This window comes from Ascaphus truei, chromosome 3, assembly GCF_040206685.1.
Source record: "Ascaphus truei isolate aAscTru1 chromosome 3, aAscTru1.hap1, whole genome shotgun sequence".
NCBI classification, from domain to species: domain Eukaryota; kingdom Metazoa; phylum Chordata; class Amphibia; order Anura; family Ascaphidae; genus Ascaphus; species Ascaphus truei.
Genome location: NC_134485.1, coordinates 43,034,592 through 43,058,524, shown reverse-complemented (window position 1 = coordinate 43,058,524; position 23,933 = coordinate 43,034,592). Strand labels below are relative to the sequence as shown.

General features: G+C 39.3%; 1 protein-coding gene across 2 annotated transcripts in view; it reads right to left on the bottom strand.

Annotated features, from left to right (window-relative positions):
• Positions 1–2,012: 2,012 nt before the first annotated feature.
• The window catches only part of NRIP1 (nuclear receptor interacting protein 1), a 70,385-nt gene continuing 48,464 nt past the window's right edge, over positions 2,013–23,933 (bottom strand). The window contains exons 1-2 of one of the 2 annotated variants that reach the window (XM_075593967.1): positions 16,578–17,052; positions 2,013–10,998 (exon numbers count right to left, since the gene is read on the bottom strand). In XM_075593967.1, coding sequence (XP_075450082.1) covers positions 7,273–10,668 — 3,396 coding nt within the window. In that variant the 5' untranslated portion in view covers positions 10,669–10,998; positions 16,578–17,052 and the 3' untranslated portion in view covers positions 2,013–7,272. Of the gene's footprint in view, positions 10,999–16,577; positions 17,053–23,933 lie in introns of those variants that run through there. The other variant, XM_075593966.1, reaches the window with a different exon arrangement.

Genomic DNA, 23,933 nt, shown 5'->3' with positions numbered 1-23,933 from the left:
TGGATCTCTTAAATTGGACTGTAAAACTGCTTTTAGATGCTGTGTAGTTTTAGTGTTCCAATGACAATTAATTAAATGCTTATTAATAAGCCCAGAAGTGAAAACTTCCATTTAAGTAAAAAAACAAAAAAAAAAACAATGTAGTGGACGTGCGTGTGATTTAAACATCTGGTATAGGGCCCCCCCAAACAATAAAAAAATAAACCATAATACAATTTAATTTCTTTATTTATTCAAATCCTCATCAGGAAGTGAACACTAAAAGATATTTTTGGTTTTTTTTAAAAAAAATCACACCATTATTATGTACAAGGTTTATGACACCACATGAAAAAGAGCTTCATAAGAATACATCACAATTAAACTGCCTTTGTAAACCTCAGAATTCATACATGAATGGCAATGAATGATATTTTATTATTATCTTGCAATGCTATATTACTTCATTTACCATATTTATTTTTTATAAAATAAAATATAAACTATCAAATCACAAAACATTACAGTTTGTTTGTTTTTTTGTTGTTTGTTTTTTTTTTCATTTAAAACTAGCTTTATCTCAGACCCGTTGATAGGTAGGACATTCCTTCACAAAATGAACATACCGTAACAGAGAGAGACTGTGTGAATACAAGAGACTATTCGTTTCTGATTAGCATCTAACCTGTTTTTTTTTTTTAAGACATTAACAAATGCACTGGGATTCCCATGCATTTCACATGCAAAAGGTAATCACACTTTAAATAAAAATTATATTCTATACATTCTCCCATACAAGTTGCAACTATATGCATACATGCAAAAGAAGACAAATCCATTTCTCCCATTTACATGTATACATAGAATTTATGTAACCCCAAATTAATATTATTTTTTTAAACAATACAAAAAAAGTTATTTGACTTTTTATGGAAAACACTATTTACATCAACGTCTTTAAAAACTTTTTAACATATCAATGCATAACTGATTGATATACAGTATACTTATTTACATAGTATTTATGCATCGTCATTTATTTACATCTTATCAAGAAAAGTAGTTGCCCAAGACATACTTTTTGTAGGTAAATGTTAAAAAATACAGCATCATTTCCAACATTAACCTCAAGACTAAATCAAGACTATAAAAAAATATTTAACAGTTTAGAAACAATCTGCTCAAATTACATTTTTTTTTTAAACTAGTGAAAGGTACATTACACGGGTTTACACACAAATAAAATGCTAATATTGCAAGGCAAACAAAGCTAACAATATGGATTACAAAGACCAAAACCATACAAGACGTTTTTATAATCGGAATTAATTTTTTGTTGTTAATATAGTCCTATTTCCATAGGATTAATTTTTATATTTAAATTCCTTTACTTTTAGTAAACCTTGGTAGCTGCCTCCTTTTAAATGGTAGAATTATACCAGATTTTCAGTGCCTCAAATACAGAATATATTACCTAAGAAAATGCTAGAGTTGCATGATACTTACTTGAAGCACAAACGACTGTACACTGGCACAGTATTAGCTTTTTGCTTACTGGCCAAGGGTTCAAGCTATACTGCAAGTAACAGTTTAAAAATACATACCATTTAATGGGACTGGAGTACGCTGATCTGCACTGCAAATTGTGAAGCAAATTGTGAAGCAGACATGTTATAGTGTCACGTGACTGTTTTACGGAAGATAAGTTATAATAGATCAATGTTTATCAACTTTAATAACAAAATCCCTCTTTTGCAAACTTTATTTTTTTTATTTAAAATGTTTTTTTTTTTTAAATAATTTTTACATAACATAGTGGGAATAAATAAAGACACCAACCCTCATTACGTTTAACACCCTTTCCTGTAAACCCAACAGTTGACGATCAACAAATATAACATTGGACTAGTCCAGGAGTGGCCAACTCCAGTCCTCAAGGGCCACCAACAGGTCAAGTTTTCAGGATATCCCTGCTTCAGCAGAGTGCTGAAGCAAGGATATACTTAAAACCTGACCGGTTTGTGGCCCTTGAGGATTGGAGTTGGCCACTCCTGGACTAGTGGATACCGGAAGAAGGGCACATACAAAGTGGGGGCGTGGGAGAGGAGGATTCCCAATAAGTTTAATTGGCATGCCACGAGCTATTTTAGCGATGCATTGCGTACAGGACACATTTTAAACTGAATTTTGCCACAATTTAATAAATATATTATTTAATATTGGGGTAAATTGGCATCACGTCAAACTGTTCTTACCACCAAATGCCAATAAAATAGGAGACTTATTAAAAGTCTCAATGCTAAACATTTTGTAACCAAATGCTTTCAGTACATGACATGACCCAGGTTATTAGTTTGGCGTTTGACATTTGAACAGCAAGTTGTAAGAATTTTCCTAAATTATTTGGGATTTTTGTCGTTTCTGAAAGCTTCCTTCCTATTTAACTTAGTGAGACATGGGATAATGTAATCTGACCATAGTAATGAAAGTCCATATAGTAAAACCAAGACTATACAAACTATCATTACAGTTTTCTGGTTACTATAGTATCTACCTATTTGAATGGGACATGATACCAATTATTAACAGTGTATTACCCTGTTGCTCACCATACTAAACTGCCAATTGTATGCATGAATATATTAGTCAAATGCATTGTCAAGCACACCAGGAGAGTTGTGTCCTACACAGAAGAGATTGAGAAAGAAGACTAGCCTAAACTGTGCTGACTAAAATGATCCACTGTTTTGGGATCGGATAACGAAATTGAGAGTTATGCAGAGTAATAACAGAACAAGTAGTAAAACAGGGAACAGCAGAAAGCCTTATTTTGGATGACCGTGAAGCTTAAAACAGATGACAAACTTTTTTGAAACTAACCTTACAGTACCACCCTGCTGTGTGGGGAGGTTCTAGCAATGTGCTACAGAGCAATCAGGTGCAAAACCCTCCAGCACTGAAGGAGGAAAGAACAGGCACCCTGTTTTTTTTACTCACTGAAGATACAGAAGCTTTCATCTCTCTTGTTCCCAGAGCATGTGTTTAAAGGTTCATCCCACCTGGCAAGCTGTATTGCATTAGTAATTAAATAAAAGTGCTAAGTGTTTAGACACATTAAGGCCCATTTGTCTTGAACAGGATAGGTGGCGTCTTATGGTGTAGCAAACATGGTCTATTTAGGAGACATCACAACAAAATCCGGAACTGCTGAATGGCTGAAATGAATGCGGTTCAGCTTTGGGGACCTCTGCATCCCCAGCATGTATATTAAAAAAAAAAAAATACACATGACGAGCTACAACTGCTTTGAACCAACATTGTAAAAGTGTATGTCATACAGCTGTGCCAAGTAGCAGTCCATGCCCTGCCCAGATGTACAGCACCATACACTTCTACAATGGTTACTGAGCAGTTGTATGGCTCATTTGTAATTTGCAGTTCCAGAGCCAAATGTGCAGCTTACAGTTTACATTGATGTCTGCAAATGGTAATACATTGAAGCAATGTGTATTTCGGTATTTTGAATGCAATGGTTTACATTCCGAATTGATTCTTTCAAACCCAGTGAACCAAATGTATTCCTTCTGGAAAGACCATTGTTCAAAATATCAAACTGCAAAGCTTCAATTTGCCATTTCTCCGGTCTTCATTTTCAATTTACTTAAAAAGCTATTTCTCACTGTTTGGCATCAACACAAATGGCCAGGAATATGGTATTGTGTCTGTCATTAACATCTTGACAGTGTAGATATTCACCCATAATAGCGGGTGTGACAATTCTCCCCCCCCCCCCCCCTTGTGGTCAGTGGACAGGAGAACAGTGAGCATTCTTGCTACAGTATAAGTCGATAAAAAGGCAAAAGACACTTCGAATTTACGTTACCACTAGGTTATACCACCCTGACCTTGTGCTAACTATGGGCCCCCTGCTCTTGCAGCATTGATTTGACATTAAAGAGATGCTGCCAAAAACATCAACAAAACAATCCAAACTATAATTATTTGAATACTAATTATAACCAGAAAACATGTTTAGTGTAGTTTCAGACAGTTTTTTTAGCCACAATTTGAGTGCTTGATAAAATATTCAGTAAGATTCTTAAAATGTTATGTTAGTGATGTTTTGCTAGAAGATATTGGCAACTATTCTAATATTTAAAAACTATTAGGGGGTGTACATTTAACACAATGCAACGTATGCTGTTCGTTTTCTACCAAAAAAAGAAATTAGTGCTGCAGCTCAATTATTAGATATTTATTTGGTGTTAAACCTCTGAATGTAGTAAATGTATCTATTAGACGTTAAAGAACATTCAGCATAAAAAAATATAAAATGATCTAGCGCCATGTACATCGATGTATGCCCCGTTTACAAGGACCATGTTTTATTGACAAAATCAGAAGTTAAATCAGAAAGCCTGTGTCAAACGCTAACAATTAACCAATGTACTAACAATTTTGTGGTAGGCTAGATCATTAAAAATGCACCCATTGCTTTAAAAAAAAACCCACAACAACTCCATTGTGTTCTTGATAACCATATCCTATGTGCAATCACTGCAGCAAAACCCACTCTTATGGGTATTTCTTAAAAATTAAGACCAATCAGATTGTTAAAAAAAAAAAAAAGATCCAACATACATTGCAACAAAAAGTATAAAGGAGACCATTTAAAATATCCATGGTTCATTACAGGGAAAAAAAAAATGTATATACAGTAACCATATAATAGAAAATTATAGGAGGGAAGAATTAAAAAAAAAAAATCTATAAATAAAATATTGTAAAAATCGGCGATCGTGCGACAGGGAAACCTCCAAACCTACTCAAAAAGTGACCCAATAATTAAACAAAGAAAATACAATGCACTCAAAACATTGGTCCAAAATCTATTCATTTTGCATAATTAAAAGCTATAGAATACAAAAAGATGCAAAAATCAAAAATCAAATATACAATAACAAAGATGTAATGAAGAGTGACGTACTCCCTTAGGCCGCGCTTATAGTGCTGGCGACGATAACGCAACCGATGACGTCACCCGTGAAAGTTATCATTTAACTTTCGGCGACGGGGTCATTGATTGGTTCAGTCACATGTGCGACAGTCTCTGAAAAATCAAATTTACCCGGCTTCCAAATTTTAGGTCGCTCCGTCGCTCTTACTATAAGCGCTCGCGACGTAGTCAATTGTTTTGTTTTGGAGCGACGTCGCCGGCACTATAAGCGCAGCCTTAGTAAGACAGAATTACTTTTTGAGGTATAAACCCCCTCATTAAATTCTGCTATATAGATCAAATAGATTTGCTTTTTGCATTATATGCATTGCTTTATTTAATAAGAACAGAAATGATAGACAGCACTCACGGTCAAATAAAATAATAAATGTTGAATGCAGGGTGCACAGGAGCATAAGGACCCAATATCCTCCTAAATCAATAACCAACAGAACTAAGTTCCAGCACACTCTGACTATAGGAAAAGTATGCAACAAGTGGGAAATGCCAAATCAAATAAGTATTTAATAAATGCACAAGTTATATACAAGGAGCAAAGTGACACCAACACAATAGAATAAAGCACACTAAAAAATAGCAAAAATGGGAGAAAAAAGGGGGAGAGGGGGGCCTGGGGGGGTAAAAAAAATAGGGTGTAATAAGTTATACCATACTCCAGACAGACCCACACAGCAGCCCCATTTGCTGCAGGAGAGAGTTAGAGACTACTATTGCTATTCCATACCCTGTGGTTTGATCTTGAATTATTTTGTTGTACTCACCTCATATTCTCTTGTTCCGCTGCCATTACAGTGTACCTTAGCATTCTTTGCTTGTTAGATTATCTTTTTTTGCTTGGTTATCTAGGGCTTATTTTGTTGATTGTTTTAGGGGTATTAGGGTAAGGGAAGTACCTCTTGTTCCTTTTAGGACAAGGGGGAACGGGCCTGAGGAAGGGGCTTGTCCCCGAAACGTTGCCCCCCTGTTTATCCCCTATTTTGTACCCCCCCCCCCTATTTTTTAGTGTGCTTTATTCTATTGTGTTGGTGTCACTTTTCTCCTTGTATATAACTTGTGCATTTATTAAATACTTATTTGATTTGGCATTCCCACTTGTTGCATACTTTTCCTATAGTCAGAGCATGCTGGAACTATTAGTTCTGCTGGTTATTGCTTTATTTAATATATGAATTGGTTTTGGAACATTTGAGTGCAGTGACTTTTTTTGTTTAATTACACAGTAAAAACACCAATTTATGGCAGTGCCTATAAAATGGCAAGCTACAGATTTTTAAAAAGGGGAACACATTTGAAAAATAGACCTCAAAACAACAGTACAGGCATACCCCGCATTAACGTACGCAATGGGACCGGAGCATGTATGTAAAGCGAAAATGTACTTAAAGTGAAGCACTCCCTTTTTCCCACTTTTGATGCATGTACCGTACTGCAATTGTCATATACGTGCATAACTGATGTAAATAACGCATTTGTAACAGGCTCTATAGTCTCCCCGCTTGCGTACAGCTTCGGTACAGGCAGGGAGCCGGTATTGCTGTTCAGGACGTGCTGACAGGCACATGCGTGAGCTGCCGTTTGCCTATTGAGCGAAATGTACTTACTCGTGAGTGTACTTAAAGCGGGGTATGCCTGTATAGCTGTCTTGTTTAATTAAAATGCCACGTGGCCTACTAAGGCCAGATCATATCACTTGCTCTGTGGATAATGCTCTTTTACAGGTCTTGGGCCAGGTCTGATCCCCTTACCAAAAGGGGTAAATATTGTAATGAATCGGAAGATATCTTTCTGCCTATGTAAAATACAGATTACAGCGTTCTGCTACAGCTCTTTAGGCAGGAAAGGATACATAAAAATGTGTGTTTTTTCAGCAGACATTTAAATCAGGGTTTTTTTTTTTTTTTTAATGAAATGCTGTTTTAAGCTGTGTTGAAATGCTTAGCATATCAAGACAAAGAAAAGTACAGAAAATATTCATAACTTTTTTTGTTGATTACTTTAGGATTTATATAGGATTTTACAAAACTGAAGGAAAAAAAAAACTTGATTGAAAAATAAAAAATATATAGGGGAACACAAAAAGTAAAAAAAACTTAATAGCAACATGTACATTTTCTAATAAACTAGTCACAACCAAAATAGTCAAATCGAAATACATGAAATGAAAAACATGTCATTAAGACCATGCTTCTTTTTCTTGTAATCATGCCCGATGCACTGAAAATCATACATTTTTGTATTTAAAACAATCTGATGCAAATGCTGCGTTTCCAGTACTTTCATTCAGGCTCTTTCTTGATTGTGAACATATTGTCAAAACGTCCATACTTATCACCATTGGAATTATGATGCCATGTCTTATTGCCAATATGATTGGAAGGTTTTCTCAAACCAATATAGTTAGTGTTGGCGCCTCTATTAGCGATTGATTCCCTATTGGTCATCTCTGTTGCATTTCCGATCAAAGATTCTGTCCAACTGTTTCGATCTCGTAGCTCTTGACTAGCGGCAGAGTGTCCTCCTTTTTGCAACATATAATACAATATTGGGTTGGTTTTAGTCAGTCTTGGGGAATCCTTTCCAAAATCATTTTTGTCCATACCGGTGATAACCCATTTAATGGGACCTTTATCATTAGGCATGGGACACATATTTAATCTTCCTGAATCTGTCCAAGATGTTTTATTTCCCATAACCTCTGGAGGAGCATGAGGGGGGCTTTTTATAGAAGATGGATACTGAAATGTCATTTGGCCTACACTATTAGCTTGATGCGCATGTTTCCCCATCAATACATTTAACGAAGGAACAACAAATTCAGAATTGCATGCCAAGTTACTTCTGTTCCCAGACATCATCATCTCTTCAACTGCTGTATTATTCCTATGCTGAGAAAAGTCTCTGACACAATTTTCTGAAAGCAACAGTTGTTTCAACACATTGAAACCTTTGCTTTCTCTCGACCAACTTCCATTTTTACTTTCATTAAACGAACTCTGACCAAGATCATTTTTATTGACATTGAATTCTTGCGGAGGAAACATTGGTCCACATAACGATTGTGCAGAGAAGAATGGTTTATTTCCACTTTCAGGTGAAAGGTGTTTTGCAATTTTTACGTGGCTTTCTGAAGGCTCATTTTGATGCATTTTCCTTTTTTTTGGAACAACACAGGTCATTTTGGATTCTGCCTGTCTAGAGTCACAGTTTCTGTTAATATCCATATCATTGGTATCGTATACATCTTGGTTTTGTCGCAACAAACGACTTAGTAGTCCATTTCTTGAAACAGAAAAATCCTGTGGTGAATGGTGCAGAGGTTTCAAGTCCTCCTGAGCTTGTCTGACAATTCTGTGTGGGGATACCCTTAGTGGACTGGCAACTACTGTCTCTCTTAAGTACTGGGCATTTAAGTCATCATCAGGTTCAGTTTTAACTTGAACCGTTACTATTTGTTCATTTGAAATCTTTTCACCCCTGTCCTGTGGACTTTCCTCTTTAATAACCGTTTTCTTGTCACTCTTGGTTTTGGTAGGAGTACCAAGAAGTAGTTGAAGCACAGTGCGTCTTTCTAGAAGGTTTTCTATTTCTGAGCCAGAAAACCCAGAGTCCACAGGAGTAGATGGACTGCTGAAAACATTGCTTTCTTCAAAGGTTTGCGAGTGGTTTGAAAGAATAGGACTACTTAACATATCAGTTACTCCTAAAGTTTTATCTTTACTTGCACTTATCAATGGTTTTTGTAGTCTCTGTTCATCAGATGCAGTTGTTTGCATTCCACATTGAGCCAAATTCTGCAGAAGCTTACTTGCACTGAAAGCAGCACTCTTTTGTGAATTATCATCTGTTACTGGACTAGGTACTTGCAGTGTTTTGTTTCTAGTAAGCTCCATCAAATGTTTTGATGCTGGATTCATCAGCCTTTCTGTTTGGATGTTACCGATGTATGAGGAGGAATTATGTTTAACTGTAAATGGCTGGTGAGTCAGATTTATAGGAGAATCTGCTTTTGCAGAATTGTGCAACGGTATCGTGTTTAATGGAGTAGAATGTATGTTTGTGTTTTCAGGAACATGCCCATGTGTTGGCAAGTTGAATTTTGTCGAGTCAGCCGCCTTTTGTGGTCCCCGTATATCTGCCATTGCCTCGTGGTTTTCTTCAATTTTATGGCCAAGTAGTAGCTGCAACAATGTTACTTTCTGATGTGGTTTCAGTGTGGAATCTTTGCCGTCTTTATTGAGCTCCAGTCCATCAACGTTTGGATCCCAGTTATGAAGTAATGATTCAGTTAAATTGTCTATATTGGCAGTATGCAAAGGCTCTGGCTTGTCTACTCTGTTTTTAAATGACAAATCTATAGGGACACAATTTGAATGAGTACTTTCATCATCACTGCTTTCATCCTCTGTGAAACTAGGATTGTTGTCTGAAAAGTCATCTGTAGTTGTTGGTGTAGCACTTTCTTCAAACACAGAGCATTTCTCACTGGTTAAATGATTTTGGCTTGCACCCGTAGCATTCTGGCTTTTAAGAAGATGCAGAAGCAAACTGTTATTTGGGGAGGGCTTCACATGGTTTCTTTCTGTATGATTTTTATACCCTACGGTTTTGAGTGGAGAAATTGGAACTCCCAGTTGATTTGGAAAAGGAGACATATTACTTACATTAACTATTGCATTAGATATCGTTCTTGGTGGACTGTTGGGATTACCTGGCAAGTTTTTTGCCATCTGGAAATGACTGAGGTCTTTCTCTGAGCTCTCTTTTAACCTGGCCATTGCAGCCAGCCTTTCACTTGCCAACTGATTTGCATTCTGTGCTTTTAGAGCATGTTCTCTGGAGTACTGCTGCAAATGAGCTTCACTAGACAGAAGCAAGGCTAACTGACTGCACGCCACACTTGGTTTCGGGGACGCAGTGGGGCTAGACCTTTTGTCCACCATACTTGCAACAGCCTGAAGTCTTGCAGCACATGAAATTGGTTCACCAGCGCCGTTTGTGCCATTTTGTCCAGAATGAGAAGATTCAACGAATTTTTCCTGAATAGCGTTTTTAGCTAAACCAGTCATGTTGTTGTTGGTCGTTTTATCTTTTGATTTGCTTTTGTTTAAGAGAGTCTTAAGGTGATTTGATGCAACACCAAAGCACCGGTTATCTTTTTCCTCGTGTACAGTCTCTTGGCTGAGGGAAAACCCTTGGTCCTTGAGGCTCTGTTTAATCTGTTGTGACAGAGCAACACTCTGCAGCCTAGAGCTGAACGACTGAAGCAGAGAGGCAAGTAATGTGCTATCCTGTTTGCCTTTGGGCACATTTTCAACCATTCCAGCCAACAGAGCTTCGTTTTTCCCATTTAAACCAACAATAGAATCAGACAATCGACGTCTCTTTGCTGCATTCCAATCTTCCGAAGATTGCAATAATCTTGCTTTTTTCAGATGCAACATGCCAGATCCTTGACATGGACTGTTACTGTGAACAGGGACATTACTTTGACAGCTAGAAAATACATTTCCAGAAATCTTAAAGTTTTGATCCGCTTCAACACGATCAACAGACAGTTTGTCAACTGCAGTCCCTGAACTGCCCGCTGCTTGATGCATTAGTAATCCTTCTAGATAAGTTAAAACAATGGAATCCTGTTGCATCTCAGAGCTAAGCTCTTCTCCATGAGTCATGTTCAACAAACGTATGCGTAGAAGCTATGTCTTTACCTAGTAAAAGAACTACTGAGAAGGTACGCAAATGTTGGTATGTAAAATAGATCTATATTCTTTTAAAGTGGACACTGCAAGTCAATGTGCCATTCCCAACAGATGTGCTTTCGTGGATCATTTCCCAAAGTAAAATGTTCAATAGAATTACTGTTGATGGAGCATGTTGAAATTGAGATTTATGATGTAATTCCTCAGAATTTTACTCAGACCAAATAGTCTTTAAAGCTCATCCAGGAAAATAACTTTTCCATTCTCATTTCAGATGCAGAATTGATGGACGCATCAAAAATCCTAGAAGAAAAAAAAAGAAGAAAAGAAAGCAAGGTTTAGGAAAAATGTTAACAAATGGCAAAGTCACAAAAAAACTTACTTTTTTTTTTCTTGACTGATAAATCTACTTGTCAGTTAGTGTTGCCTTTGTGTGCTTTTTAGAAGTATGACATGCTCCTGAAGCAGTAATGTACTTTACTGTAGTCAATGAACCCACCGCATTTTAAAATAGAAAAATTTCAGTGTAAAGCAATTGCTTTAAAATCATAAAAAACAGCAACCTAAATCCCCTTCAGTAACCAAAATGCTTATGCCAACTACAGTACACCCTTATTTCTATAATGGTAAGGAGTACCACGCAATTATGATTGCAATAGTGTTCAGACGTTACATGTAAAAGGTTTACCACCCCCCCGGCACTACTTTTTTTAAGCAGAGACTCCACTAGTTAAAGTTATTCAATAAAGTTACCAGTTTTAAATCTTGAGTCCCGGTGGCCAACAGGAAGATGCAACATAAATCTGTTGTGGCTTCCTATTGGATCACCATTTAAATCCCTAGAAGTACCGCCGATCAGCATCTTGTATACCAGGGGGGGGCCCCAGAGCTGAAAATAGAATGGTTCAGTTCTGCAGGACACCTTCCCTGGTTCCCATCCCGTATAAAATAAACAGATAGAGGGGGTGGGAGGGTGAGGTGGGCCAAGAGGGTGGGATTATTGCTTTCATTTTTGATGATTTTCTGTCAACAATTATTCTCAAATAATTTTTTACTTTTCAGGTGTTTCTAAACAAACCATTTTATTCATTTAAGTTAATGTGATCTGATCCTGTTCTATAGCCCTTGAAATGTAAGAAAAACACATTTTTGTCCCACCCTAAAATAGATTGAACATACAAGCACAAGGTCAAGGTCATACAGCAGTATGTAAGATTACAAACAGGACTGATGTAACAGGTGGCATTTGATCCAAGCTCCTGGGGGTTTAGAGTACACTTAACATACACGTTCTCTACTTACTAATACTGTACATTGTGTTTCAAATGTTTATCACCCCTAAGAACTAAACAACTTGGCCTTACATGACATGCACAGACAATTGCGATCATAACGAAGCATGTATTAAACCAGCACATTTTGCATTTTGTTAACCCTGTCTGATACGGGGGGTATTCAGGGCCATGATCCCCAGTTTTACCTACTCCTGCACTTCTTATCAGATTTATTTTTTGAGGTCGACATTTAAAAACAAAAACAAATTAAAAACATTTTTTTTAAATTTATTTAATCTACATAATATTTATCTATATAATATAGAAGCCTCCAACCAGGGCATCAAACCCCATATAAAATGAATGGATTCATAACAATGTACCAGTAGCAAATAATACAAATGTACTGAATAGGTCAAAAAATATTTCAGTCTCTGATTTACTTTTGAGAAGTTAAGAGCAGCTGTGTCCTTAACAACAACTTTTGTACAGTAGATTGACTGATAACAGCAGAATAAAGTTAGTGGCACATCATTGCACAGTAAGTGATGCTTCACTTAAGAGATTCGGGAAGTAGCAGCAGCTCTGATTTTCCTCTCACCTCCCAGAGTAGTGTTTAAGGCAGGTTCCAGTAATCATTTTAACACAGCAGCAGTATACAGTATGTAAAGCACTGATTTGATTGCAGATGTCAACCCTAGCATTCCACACATGAAGCCCCCTGTACCTCTCCAAGCACAAACTCAAGATCTCTTTCTGTGAGAAAAGACTTTGCTGGTGTTATTACTTTGGCTTAAGGAGCAATCCATTCATACTCTAGGTGTGTATGTTTTCAGTCTATTCAAGGATTAATTAGCATTAGGGAAATTGAAATGCAGAGAAACAGAAACGATCATTATATGGTGCAAACAAACATATTATAGTGTTTGTTTGAAATCTCTCATATACATGACATGCTGCCCTAATGACAAACTAAACATACATTTATGTGGCCTGTGACCTCAAGTTAAACTTGTGTTTTTGAGCGAATGTATGGTAATACAAATTAATGTATTGAAAAGTTGCACCTTCTACAAGCACACATTAAATGACCTGGTAAAATAATTCCCGGACTATTCTTAACAATAAGTTCATTGTACTAAATATGTCAGTGAATTAACAACAACTTTTGTCTTTTGTACAAAGCTACCCTTCTATATATGCTGTTCATTAAATGCACAATGTCATGCTGGGTAAGGTACAAATGTTTTAACTGTATAACAAACAAAATTATAAATATATGTTATATTTCTTCACTATATAATATATCCAGGGGAAAAAGAAAAAAAAAATACACTTCAAATTTGTATCCCTGTGTCTTATTTTTATTCAACATGTACAAAATAAAAGAAAAAGACAATGCACAACATGACTTGTTTAAAATAATCACACAATAATTAAATTCATGAACTTTACTTGACCATATTTTTCTCACTACGCATAGAGATGGGCACATTTTCAGCAAAGCTCAAATTCGCTATAAAAACATTACTTTTTTCGCCTTTTTTTTATGGTAATGGTATTGAAAAATAACCAACGATACGGTTTTTTTTTTTATTCAAGATTGGATAATGTGAGAAAATTGATAAAGCTAGACGTAAAAAATTGTATGAAATCGAAAAAATAAAATAAAAACTGGGTAACTTTTGCTGCGAAATGGTTTGTACAGCACAGTTGGACAATTTCACACAATTTTTTTTTTTTTTTACCCTGAAACTATTGCAATTTTTTTAAATTTTGTTGACACATTTGCCCACCTGCTCGAACCAGAACCTTATTGAGTCTCAATGAAAACTCAGCAACTCACATCCCACATGGGCATAAAAGATGAAATTACATTCTGTGAATGGATTTCTGCATCCTTAAAGGCTTTGCTATGCAAGCTGTGTAAAGCACCAAACTAAACCTGTAGGGGTCTCACTAAAAGGAGGAGAAAATAAAGGGGGTATATGTGTATCTCCATACCCAGAAGCGTGATCTTTGTATTTCAAGCACGATACAATCTTTCTAACCAAGTAACAGGTTTTAAAGACACCGACATTGTGTTTCTTCTACATTCAATCACAGAGTGTAGCATAGTATCACCATTAGAGATTACCATCCTATGAGCTTTAAGCAGTAATTTTTACATAGAAATGCAGGCCCTACACCCAACCCCCCACGATTCAAACTGGGCGTCCTCCAGAGCTCACCGGAGATACAGGTGTTCTTGCTGGGGTCTTCAAATAAAAAGCAGTCTGTGAAAAAGATTGCTGCTTATTAATAGTTTGTGCTGGTTGTGATATTACATTGAGCCAATAGGAGCTCTTTTGGGGCCTATTTCACAAATGGGGAAAAAAGCCCAATAGCCAATAAAAAAAAAAAAACTGTGAAAAAAAACGTTCCTAACAAACATCAAAGCTGTCCAAATGTTTTTTTTTTACCAAGTTAACAGAGCCCCTCCTCAAACATTATTGGCTCCCTTTAATAATTAAAGCTACCCGCTCATATTGTTCTCTCCTACTGACCCGCTGCAAATAAATGTTAAAAAAAACTCCTTCAAGTTTCTGTTGGGCAGAAATCCCACAAAACCTGCATCGCAGACCTGGCAACATTCAGCATGGTGGAGACACCTGAAGGTACACACCGCCTAAATAATAATAATAATAATAATAATAATAATAATAATAATAATAAATCTCAAAGGATGGGGACTGGACATGTAGAAGAAGTGGAGGTCGGTCTCATACAGTCAATACTTGACATATCTCTTGATACAGTGGACATCTGATTACATACAATGTATACAGCATCGAGAATTGTCGTAGCTGAGCACCATCCTACAAGCTCTATTACACTAAACCTTATCACAGCCAGGGTACAGAGGTCACAGGATAGACATGTCACAATCCTGACTAACCACCTGTTACGGGGCAGTGCTTAAAGATTGCAAACATCTGACAGCATGTGACTGTTAAGAAAACCTGCTGTGCAATAACTTCTGGACTATGCATTCAAATGGCTTTCAGTTTTAAACTTGCTTCAAGTGACAAACAACATTACACGATTGCCCATCTTGCAGAGAAAAGACTCGGAATCAGATTGCTACATTCAGTGACCGAGGTTTGATGGATGGAAAGAATTCCACTTCCAATGGGCTTTACTGTTAAAAAGCTTCCAACTTATCCTGATTTTGGCACATTTACACATTTATATTGAATAAGCTAGGGGTTCTTAACTCCAGTCCTCAAGACGCTCCCAACAGGTCAGGTTTTCAGGATATCCCTGCTTCAGCACAGGTGGCTCAATCAGTGGCTCAGTCGAAGACTGAAGCAGGGATATCCTGAAAGCCTGACCTGTTAGGAGGTGTGAGGAGAGAGATTTTTTGGACTGGAATTGAGAACCGCTGATTATAAGCCTTTCTAAAATAAAGGTCAAAACAGGTTTCTTAAACATTAATAAGGGGCATGAAATTGGTCAAAATCTGGTATTGCACCACCTACTGTTAATTTTTGATTTTAGAGGCATTCTAACTACCGGCAGAATTATGTTATATCAAGGTCTGCACAAACGTTTATTTACTTTCTATGCAACACCTATCACGCTTACGCTGCGACGATGTCTGGCATGTTTTATAGACAAACACAAGCACCGGCATTTTAAGGCATAATTATGCCTCGTAAAACAAACGTCCGTGTGGTTGCCTTTTTAAGGTTAGAAAATGGACCACTTTCGCATAAAAAGGGTGGGAATTAAAACCCTGTAGCAAAATCTAAATACATAAATAAAACGTTTTTTTTTTTTTTTTTTAAATTAACTGCTTTTCTGCAAGCAACAGGTTAAACCTCGACCGTGGTTACTTGTGTAACAGGTACCTTAAAAGACCTCTCGTGGTGGATTTACCTTCTCCCATCACGTTACAAGCTTACATACAGATTTAAAACTTGTATACGGTATGTATGCCACCTGCCCAGATATTTCTGTCAAAGTGGCTCCCTATCGCTCATCTAAAACACTGCATTATCCAAAGAGGAAAACATTAAAAGTCAACGAATTCTCTGTACAAAGCGGCATCCCGTACACATGTCAACAATGTCCTGGTATACAGTTAAAGCTGTAAGTTGATACTGCAGAACAGAGTTTTGCACAAAGAGCTATATAATACTTCATATATTGATATATAATATAAGCAGGAGTTCTGCAAATAGTGTACATACAAAGACCACGTGAAAAATTATTCTGTGCAAAAAATGATGTTTAGTTAAAAAGAAAAGGAGTCCCTCATAAAACTAGACAACAACAGTTATTAAAGGAATAGAGTATTAGCCGTTTTTCATGTTTCGGTGACAGAGGACTGAAAAAAACTAAAAAAAAAAAAGAAACAAGGGAACACATTTCTAAGTAACCGTACACATACACAGACCTAAGTCAAATCAATATTGCGAGCATATGCCACATACTATTTACTTGTACTGGATGCATCTGCTATTCCCTTAGTCTACGTGTTACAGATCAAACTCCATTTAAAAAAAAATAAAAAATCCTGAAGTTCCACAATTTGCGATAGAGTGAAACAGATTACAAGCGTACCTTTCTCACAGCAGTGGTGCCAAGCACAGGTACAGTGTAGCAATCAATTTGTTCTGCAGACAGCAAGGCTTTCATAGAATACTAATGTACATTTTTTTTTCTTCTTCTTTCTCCTTCGACTTGACTCCCCAATGCCCAGGTCCTGACCAATATGAAGAGGAGAATGGAATCTCTTTTAAGACAACCACTGGTACTAATCAAGTGTATGCGTGCAAGGGCATAGGATTAAACCTCTACCAAGCTTCACTCAGAGTAGCTAAGCGTATGCAAAACAAGGTCAGTATTTAACACACACCCCACCAACACACGGACTTGTCTACTTGAGTGAACTAATTCATCACTCTTTACCACTGACTGCCTCATACCTCCCGGGAGTAAAATTACATCCTAGTGTACAGATAAGATAGACAAAAGAGCATCAGACAACAACATTTGCGTTTTCCCAGAAACAGAGTCTAGTGCACTTCTGGTAAAATATGTTTTTCTTTTGTTTCACTACAGTTGAAAAGATATCCTATATTTTGCTTCAATTGCAGATACTCTGCTAAAGGTCAGTTTGAAAAAAAAGTATTCATTTTTATGCGGTTTGTGCGCCTACTCAGTCAGTAAAAATTTTTTTTTTTCATTTTCTGCTTGGTGTTTGCTTTTCTACCCTGGCATCAAACAATGGGTAACCTCATGGTGTAAGGCAGGGGTGCTCAACTCCAGTCCTCAGGCCCCCCAATAGGTCAGATTTTTAGGCTATCACGGCTTCAGCATAGGTGGCTCAAAGAGGACAGTCAAAGCCTGAGCCGCCTGTGCTGAAGCAGGGACTGATTGAGCCACCTGTGCTGAAGAAGGGACGGATTGAGTCTGCTAATGTGAAAAATACATTTCTGTTGAACAATACATTGTCACTGAACACTTGAGGGCAAGGTCTAATTTACTGACATACAACAGGGATGTAATAAAGTGAAAGCACTCTGTTATGTAACAGCTTATTTAACCCTCTCAACAGATTCTTCACAACTTAACCCAGCAAATCATCAGACGGCACTAAGAGGGTTACAAGTTTTGTACATTTAGGTCCCATATCATAATCATATTCACTATTTTCACATGTCCATGTACAATACAAAGCACTTTTATTACAGGGTTGTTGCTAAGAGATACCAAGGTACCAAAAGGGCATTGAATACATCTGGTACAGTTTTACAAATCGCAATGGTAAGACATTTTTAAACATCCTCTCAAAATAATTGTATACAATAGTATATCTCAAAATTAGAAAACTGGATAATGTCACCAACAAGTATGTGATCAGGATGAAGAGGGAGTGGAAAGATAATCTGCCAGTGTTTTGATTTTGTTTGAGACTGGATAAGTATTACTACAAATAAAATATGAGGACATGAAAATGATTACACCTGCAGCTGTGACCATAAGGTCAAAGGGCACATTGCTGCCACCCAAAGATGATATCATACACAGAGGTTTATACAACCTCTTACATGGAGGATAAACAACCAAAAATAGAAGAGTCATTTGTTTATAACATCGTTCATACACTACAGTATTTAAAAAAGGCAAAAAATAAAAAAAACACTTTTAAAAGCCTTACTTTCTACATTAGGAAAGTACTTGTTATACAAAGCATGGCTATTTAATTTCCCCTTAACAACATAACACCTCTTAAATAAACCAAACTCATTTATTGGGCTTGATGTTTATCATAGTTAGAAATGGAAATATTGTGAAATTAAATGTTCTATTGCTTGTTCATTCCACGGTACTATAATCACCGACATCTAATATATATATATATATATATGCAGCTGCAATGAGAGATCATATAAAAGAAACAGTAGCATAATCAATAATGTAGCGATTGCCCTTGACATACTGACATTGGACTGTTGTCATGTGATATCAAGTCGTTTGCCCACCTGGCTCATGACCTTGTCCTTTAAATGACCCAAAGCCTCCCGCATGATGCAGGAGGCTCCTCCCTGCTGTCTCAGCAAGGTCGAATGGGTCAGCATGTCCTCATCTATAATCCACCACCATTTGTCAGCAGGGAGGCTGAAGGAGGCAGGCTTGCTACAAGGAGAGAATGCCCAATTAGGCAGCTGTCACACAAAGCATTGGATGCAAAATTATCCCCTGTCAAAAGAAAGAGCAGCTGCGGGTGCCAATTACAGCAACCTTTCCACCCTTTAGATACTGGAAACTACACAGAAATGAATGAACAACAATTAGTAACAACACATCGCTGCGTTAGGACTGCTAATGTTAAATTGCCACCAGATTACTTGGGTCACATATAATACTAAAGGACATTGCATGTTTACAGCTTCCTGCTACTTGTATATATGATATTCCTGAACTCGTCATTTTTTTGGTACAAATTGCAGTACGTAGGGAATAGCTGCAGTTTCGCCACTGAGGGGGTTAATTGTTAAAAATAATGTGCTGTTTCCATACCTGCGTGTGGCTCACGCAAAGTGGGGTCTTATCATTGCCCTTTGCAGGAACATTGTCACCTGCTGCATTTTCTCTTGGCATCCAAGTTAAATAACCTGACATGCCCTTGTGACATGACTTTAATGCTAATTATTTTCCTTATAAAAATAACGTTTAAAATAAGGCAGAGGCTGTATGGCTGCTGCAGGCTTTCTTCCTATGCCTTAAAGTGCCAGCCCCATTTAGCAAAATATATTGGCATTATAAGAAGATGAGAGCACTCCATTACTTAGCACCTTTTCAATTTATTTTAAATTTGATGTTTGATAAATATGCCTCAACAGGTTTGCAATTTAAAGGATGGGGGAGAAGGGGATGGGGGGAGAGAAGGGGAGGGGGGGGAGGGGAGGGGGGGGGGGAGGGGGGGGAGAGAAGGGGAGGGGGGGGGAGAGAAGGGGAGGGGGGGGAGAGAAGGGGAGGGGGGGGAGAGAAGGGGAGGGGGGGGAGAGAAGGGGAGGGGGGGGGAGAGAAGGGGAGGGGGGGGAGAGAAGGGGAGGGGGGGGGAGAGAAGGGGAGGGGGGCGGAGAGAAGGGGAGGGGGGGGGAGAGAAGGGGAGGGGGGGGAGAGAAGGGGAGGGGGGGGGAGAGAAGGGGAGGGGGGGGGGAGAGAAGGGGAGGGGGGGGGAGAGAAGGGGAGGGGGGGGAGAGAAGGGGAGGGGGGGTGAGAAGGGGAGAGAAGGTGAGGGGGAGAGAAGGTGAGGGGGAGAGAAGGGGAGGGGGAGAGAAGGGGAGGGGGGAGAGAAGGGGAGGGGGAGAGAAGGGGAGGGGGGGAGAAGGGGAGAAGGGGAGGGGGGAGGTGAGAGGTCTCTAAATAATTGGAAACTTTAATTTTGCCGGTGAGGCTGGGTAGGTAAAGTATATTGGCAGATTGAAGAATCTGACAAGTGAGCATTTGTATGTGAAGTCACTTATCACCTACTTAGGGGATACATTTGAAGAAAACCATGTATGCACTTTATAGTAGCACAAGTTTGAGATAAATGATGGATATTGCTCACATATATACAGTAAGTGAACTGTGCACAAATCAAAATACTTGTGCACGTGCATTGGATGCAACTTACATGTATTTTGGTACATCAACAAGTGAAGTGACAAGGACTATGTTCATGGAAATTAGGACAGCTATAACTATATGCAGATATGACGAAATGTATACAATAGGTGTAGAACGTTTTTTACCAGAGAGAATATATAAACACTCTGTAAGATATAAATATATTACTATGCACCAACTATTTGTTTTAGCCGATTTATTGGAAAACAACACTCCAGGAATCAATGTGAGGTTTATTAGAAAGTGCATGTAGCTGGTGGCAAAAAAAACTTTTGATGCTATTCAACAGGGATATCATATGTTTGTCTTGGAAGGATATTCGTGCATATTTGTCATAGCTTATATTGCAGTTACAAATCTGTAGCCAGGATTTTGTCCCCAACAAATATGTTTTTGTTTACTTGGGGGGGAAAGATGTAATCATAATACTTGCGTAAATAGGTCAATGGATTTACATGCTATTAACGGCCAGTTAAATTAGCAACACAACTGACACCCTAGTTGGCAATCTCGGCATAAAGAAGAAAGCCAACCAAGGACAAAGTTCTCTCATTAACCTAAAGGTCCTGCTGAATAACTGTTGAGCACTTTGGCGACATCTCACTACACTATCACTTCCGTTGCGGTCTAGTGAAACTATTTTTTTTTTTTTTAAAGAGGCAGCACCACCTTTAACTAATAGAGGCATATATAATACTGCCCCTTAAAAATGAAATAAAAAAAATCAGGAGGCGCATGCGCAGCAGCTGAGTGAATGGTAGCTTAGAGATCGAGCTCTGTACCTACTGGCACCAATTAGGCAAATAAGTGGACAAAGCGGGCAACAGGCATCGGAACCTCACAGAATGCCCACCAGATCACAATCCAGAAAGACATCCTCTGTTTTAACAGATTATTTTCAAAAGAACGATATGGCTCAGGCGGGGAGCTCCAGATCGCCAACTCAACGGGGGGGGTATCCGAATCTGACGGAGATAGGTCGGAGGATAGGAACGAGAGATGGGATCAGCATCTGGTGACCAGATGTGACCTAAAGGAATTTTGCAGAGAAATAAAATCTTTTTTCCAGAAAAAACTGGCAGAGCTAAGAAAAGATATTGATAACATCGGGGACAGAACTGACAATTTAGAAAAACCGCCAGGACTCAACCGTTAGAGCCCTGCAAAAAAACGGAAGAGACTACTGCCCACCTTAGATCCCTAATCTCTGACATTGCGGACAAATAGGAGGATTCAGAAAACAGGGATAGATGCAACAACATAAGGTAGCGGCGAGTCCCGGAGGCCATTACAGACCCTGAAGAATTTGTCGCAAAATGGCTGACACGTACACTACCTGACAGAACGGAGACAGACTTGCAGCTGGATGGCTGCCACAGACCTTTCTGTCCAAACCACAGCCAGGAGACCCCCCTAGGGATATCATAATGCGCCTGCACTACTTTTGGGTAAAAGACGCACTATACCAGATCACCAGGGCTACAAACTCCATTGAATTCTAAGGGATCAAGATGCAGGCGTTCCAAGACCTGTACCCCACCAAGCTATCCAAGAGAAAGAATCCCTTCCCCATCACCAGGGCTTTAAGGGGATCAGGTACCGCTGGATCTGCTCCTTCGGATTGTTGGTAATTAAAAATGGATCGGTAGTCACTTGGAGACACTTGGAGGAAGGGGATGTTTTTCTTACAAACCTTGGCCTGAAAACAAGTTCTACTGACTCCACTAACCTTGGATCAGCAGAGGAGTCCGCACCCGACCGGTGCAGAAGGAAGTGGGAACCTCAGTACGTGTTCAGAAGGATAAGTCTGCTAAGTGATGGCCATTACGCCCTTAAAGGAGACTTGTTATATTTTGACAGTTTTCTATAGTTTCTGAATTAAAGTGGCACACTCTCTACCGGACTTGGCAGCAAAAGGAACGACAGCCATCTTGGATCCTATCGAACTACGTAGAAGCCCACAGAGATCGGAGCGCGCCTGGAGTGCTTATGGAGCAGCTGTACCCGGAGCATTCACGTTAGATTCATTTGCCCAAGAAGCCCCACCAGCGACCCCGACGAGGCGACAGCACCTTAAGCAGGGAAGCGGTATAGAGTGAGGCGGGAGAGGAAAGAGTAATGGGCGGAGGGGGGGGGGGGGGCTGGATGAGCATCACAGGTGCCCTAGGTTCGATGTGGCACTCAACCGACCCGGGACAGAGCAAAGCCAGCAAGAAGAAAAATTGGGTGAGCATGCTTCATGAGTAAAGTACCCCAGCGATAATCTCAGGGGGGACGGGTATCTGGCAAGGGAGGCCCAGTGCTGGACAATGGGTTGACCAGCTGTATACCATAACAGAACCTCAGGCCGAGGTGAGCGGCGGGGGCAGAGGATTGGCGGCCTTCGGTGGGTGGCCTGTCCGACCTGTGGTTCTCTGCCAGCCGTGGCAGAAGCGAGATGGACCTTTAATGGAGCGATCGGATGGGGAGGGAGCCTCCGCTGCATGTGCTGCCCTGTATATGTGCGGTTGGGTGGTACGGGTCTGCCTTTGATGCTGGACGCTGCCCAGTGCTCCCAGGGGAAGGCAGAGTTGGGACGGGCTTGGACGCGGGTGGCGAGAAGCATGGTGGTCCGCAGTAAGGCTACAAAGATAGGGAGTGGAGGCCGCCCACAACTGATACCCTCCATAGAGGAATAAGCGGGCATAAGAAAGAAAGTTACATGACATTGCGCCACACCTGAAAGCTGCAGTCTAGAGAGAGATGGAGAGAGGTAGTGTGAGGTCTTAAGAAATCTTCAAGTAATTGATCTCAATTCAGAGATGACTGTTCACATTAAAGTGTATAGTTAGTAGTCCAGAAGTATTGGGGGGGGGGGAAGAAGTTCAGGACACCCAAGTTACCCCGAAAGGAGATTATGATCTATCTGAGGCCGGAACCCAGGGATCTTGAGGAAATCTTGGGAGAGCGGGGAGGCTAGTGGGGAGATTCAGCTAAAAATACCTGGACCTCCACTAATCCTGGGTGAGAGGGGGCTGATCTTGGGGGGTTCCTTGGCATGGGCCCTGGTACAGACAAATGTGGGGCTACAACCAAAGTCCTAGAGTACAGCTACGGGGGTCCAATACACTACACACATTTAGCTGACCCACTGATGAATTAGATAACAGTTCGAGGTGGAGCCCGGGAGTCTAATGTCTTACTAGGGGAAATAATTAATATCAAGCTGGTTATTAAAGTTTGGAGGTTCGTTGGTTATGCCTGTATAAGATGCTGTTTCATGTTATAATGACAAATGTATATTGGCGTGCCGGAGGTGGGACAACCCCAGCTGTTTGCCTGCGCCTCGTCATGAGTGACCTGGAATTTATCCAGGCTCACGATCAAGACCCTTGGACTGCTGAGATTCCAGATTTTCTGGACCGTTGGACACCTTTTGGGTGTACCAGCTGTCAATCCCATCCTAAGGGCAAGAGAACCAGTTTCGTCCCAGACCAAATCTGGTTCACCTAATTTGTTCCCTTTTTCTGTTTTTCTCCCCTCCCCTCCCCCAAGGTTGTGCCCTTCCTCTGTCAGCCATACCAAGAATGTCGTATCAAGTACACAAAGGGTTGTGTTCGACACCTTCAAGCAAGAGGAATCTTGCGCGGTTTGAGTTTTTAGTCGCTTTTGGTAAAAAGTTGGTCAGACGGGCTCAAATTACAGTGACCATAATGTCCCATAATGTAAAAGATCTAAATAGCCCAGGAGAAACGTTGTATAGCGTTGGCAAAATATAATAGAAAACACGTGGACATAGTCATGCTGCAAGAGACACAT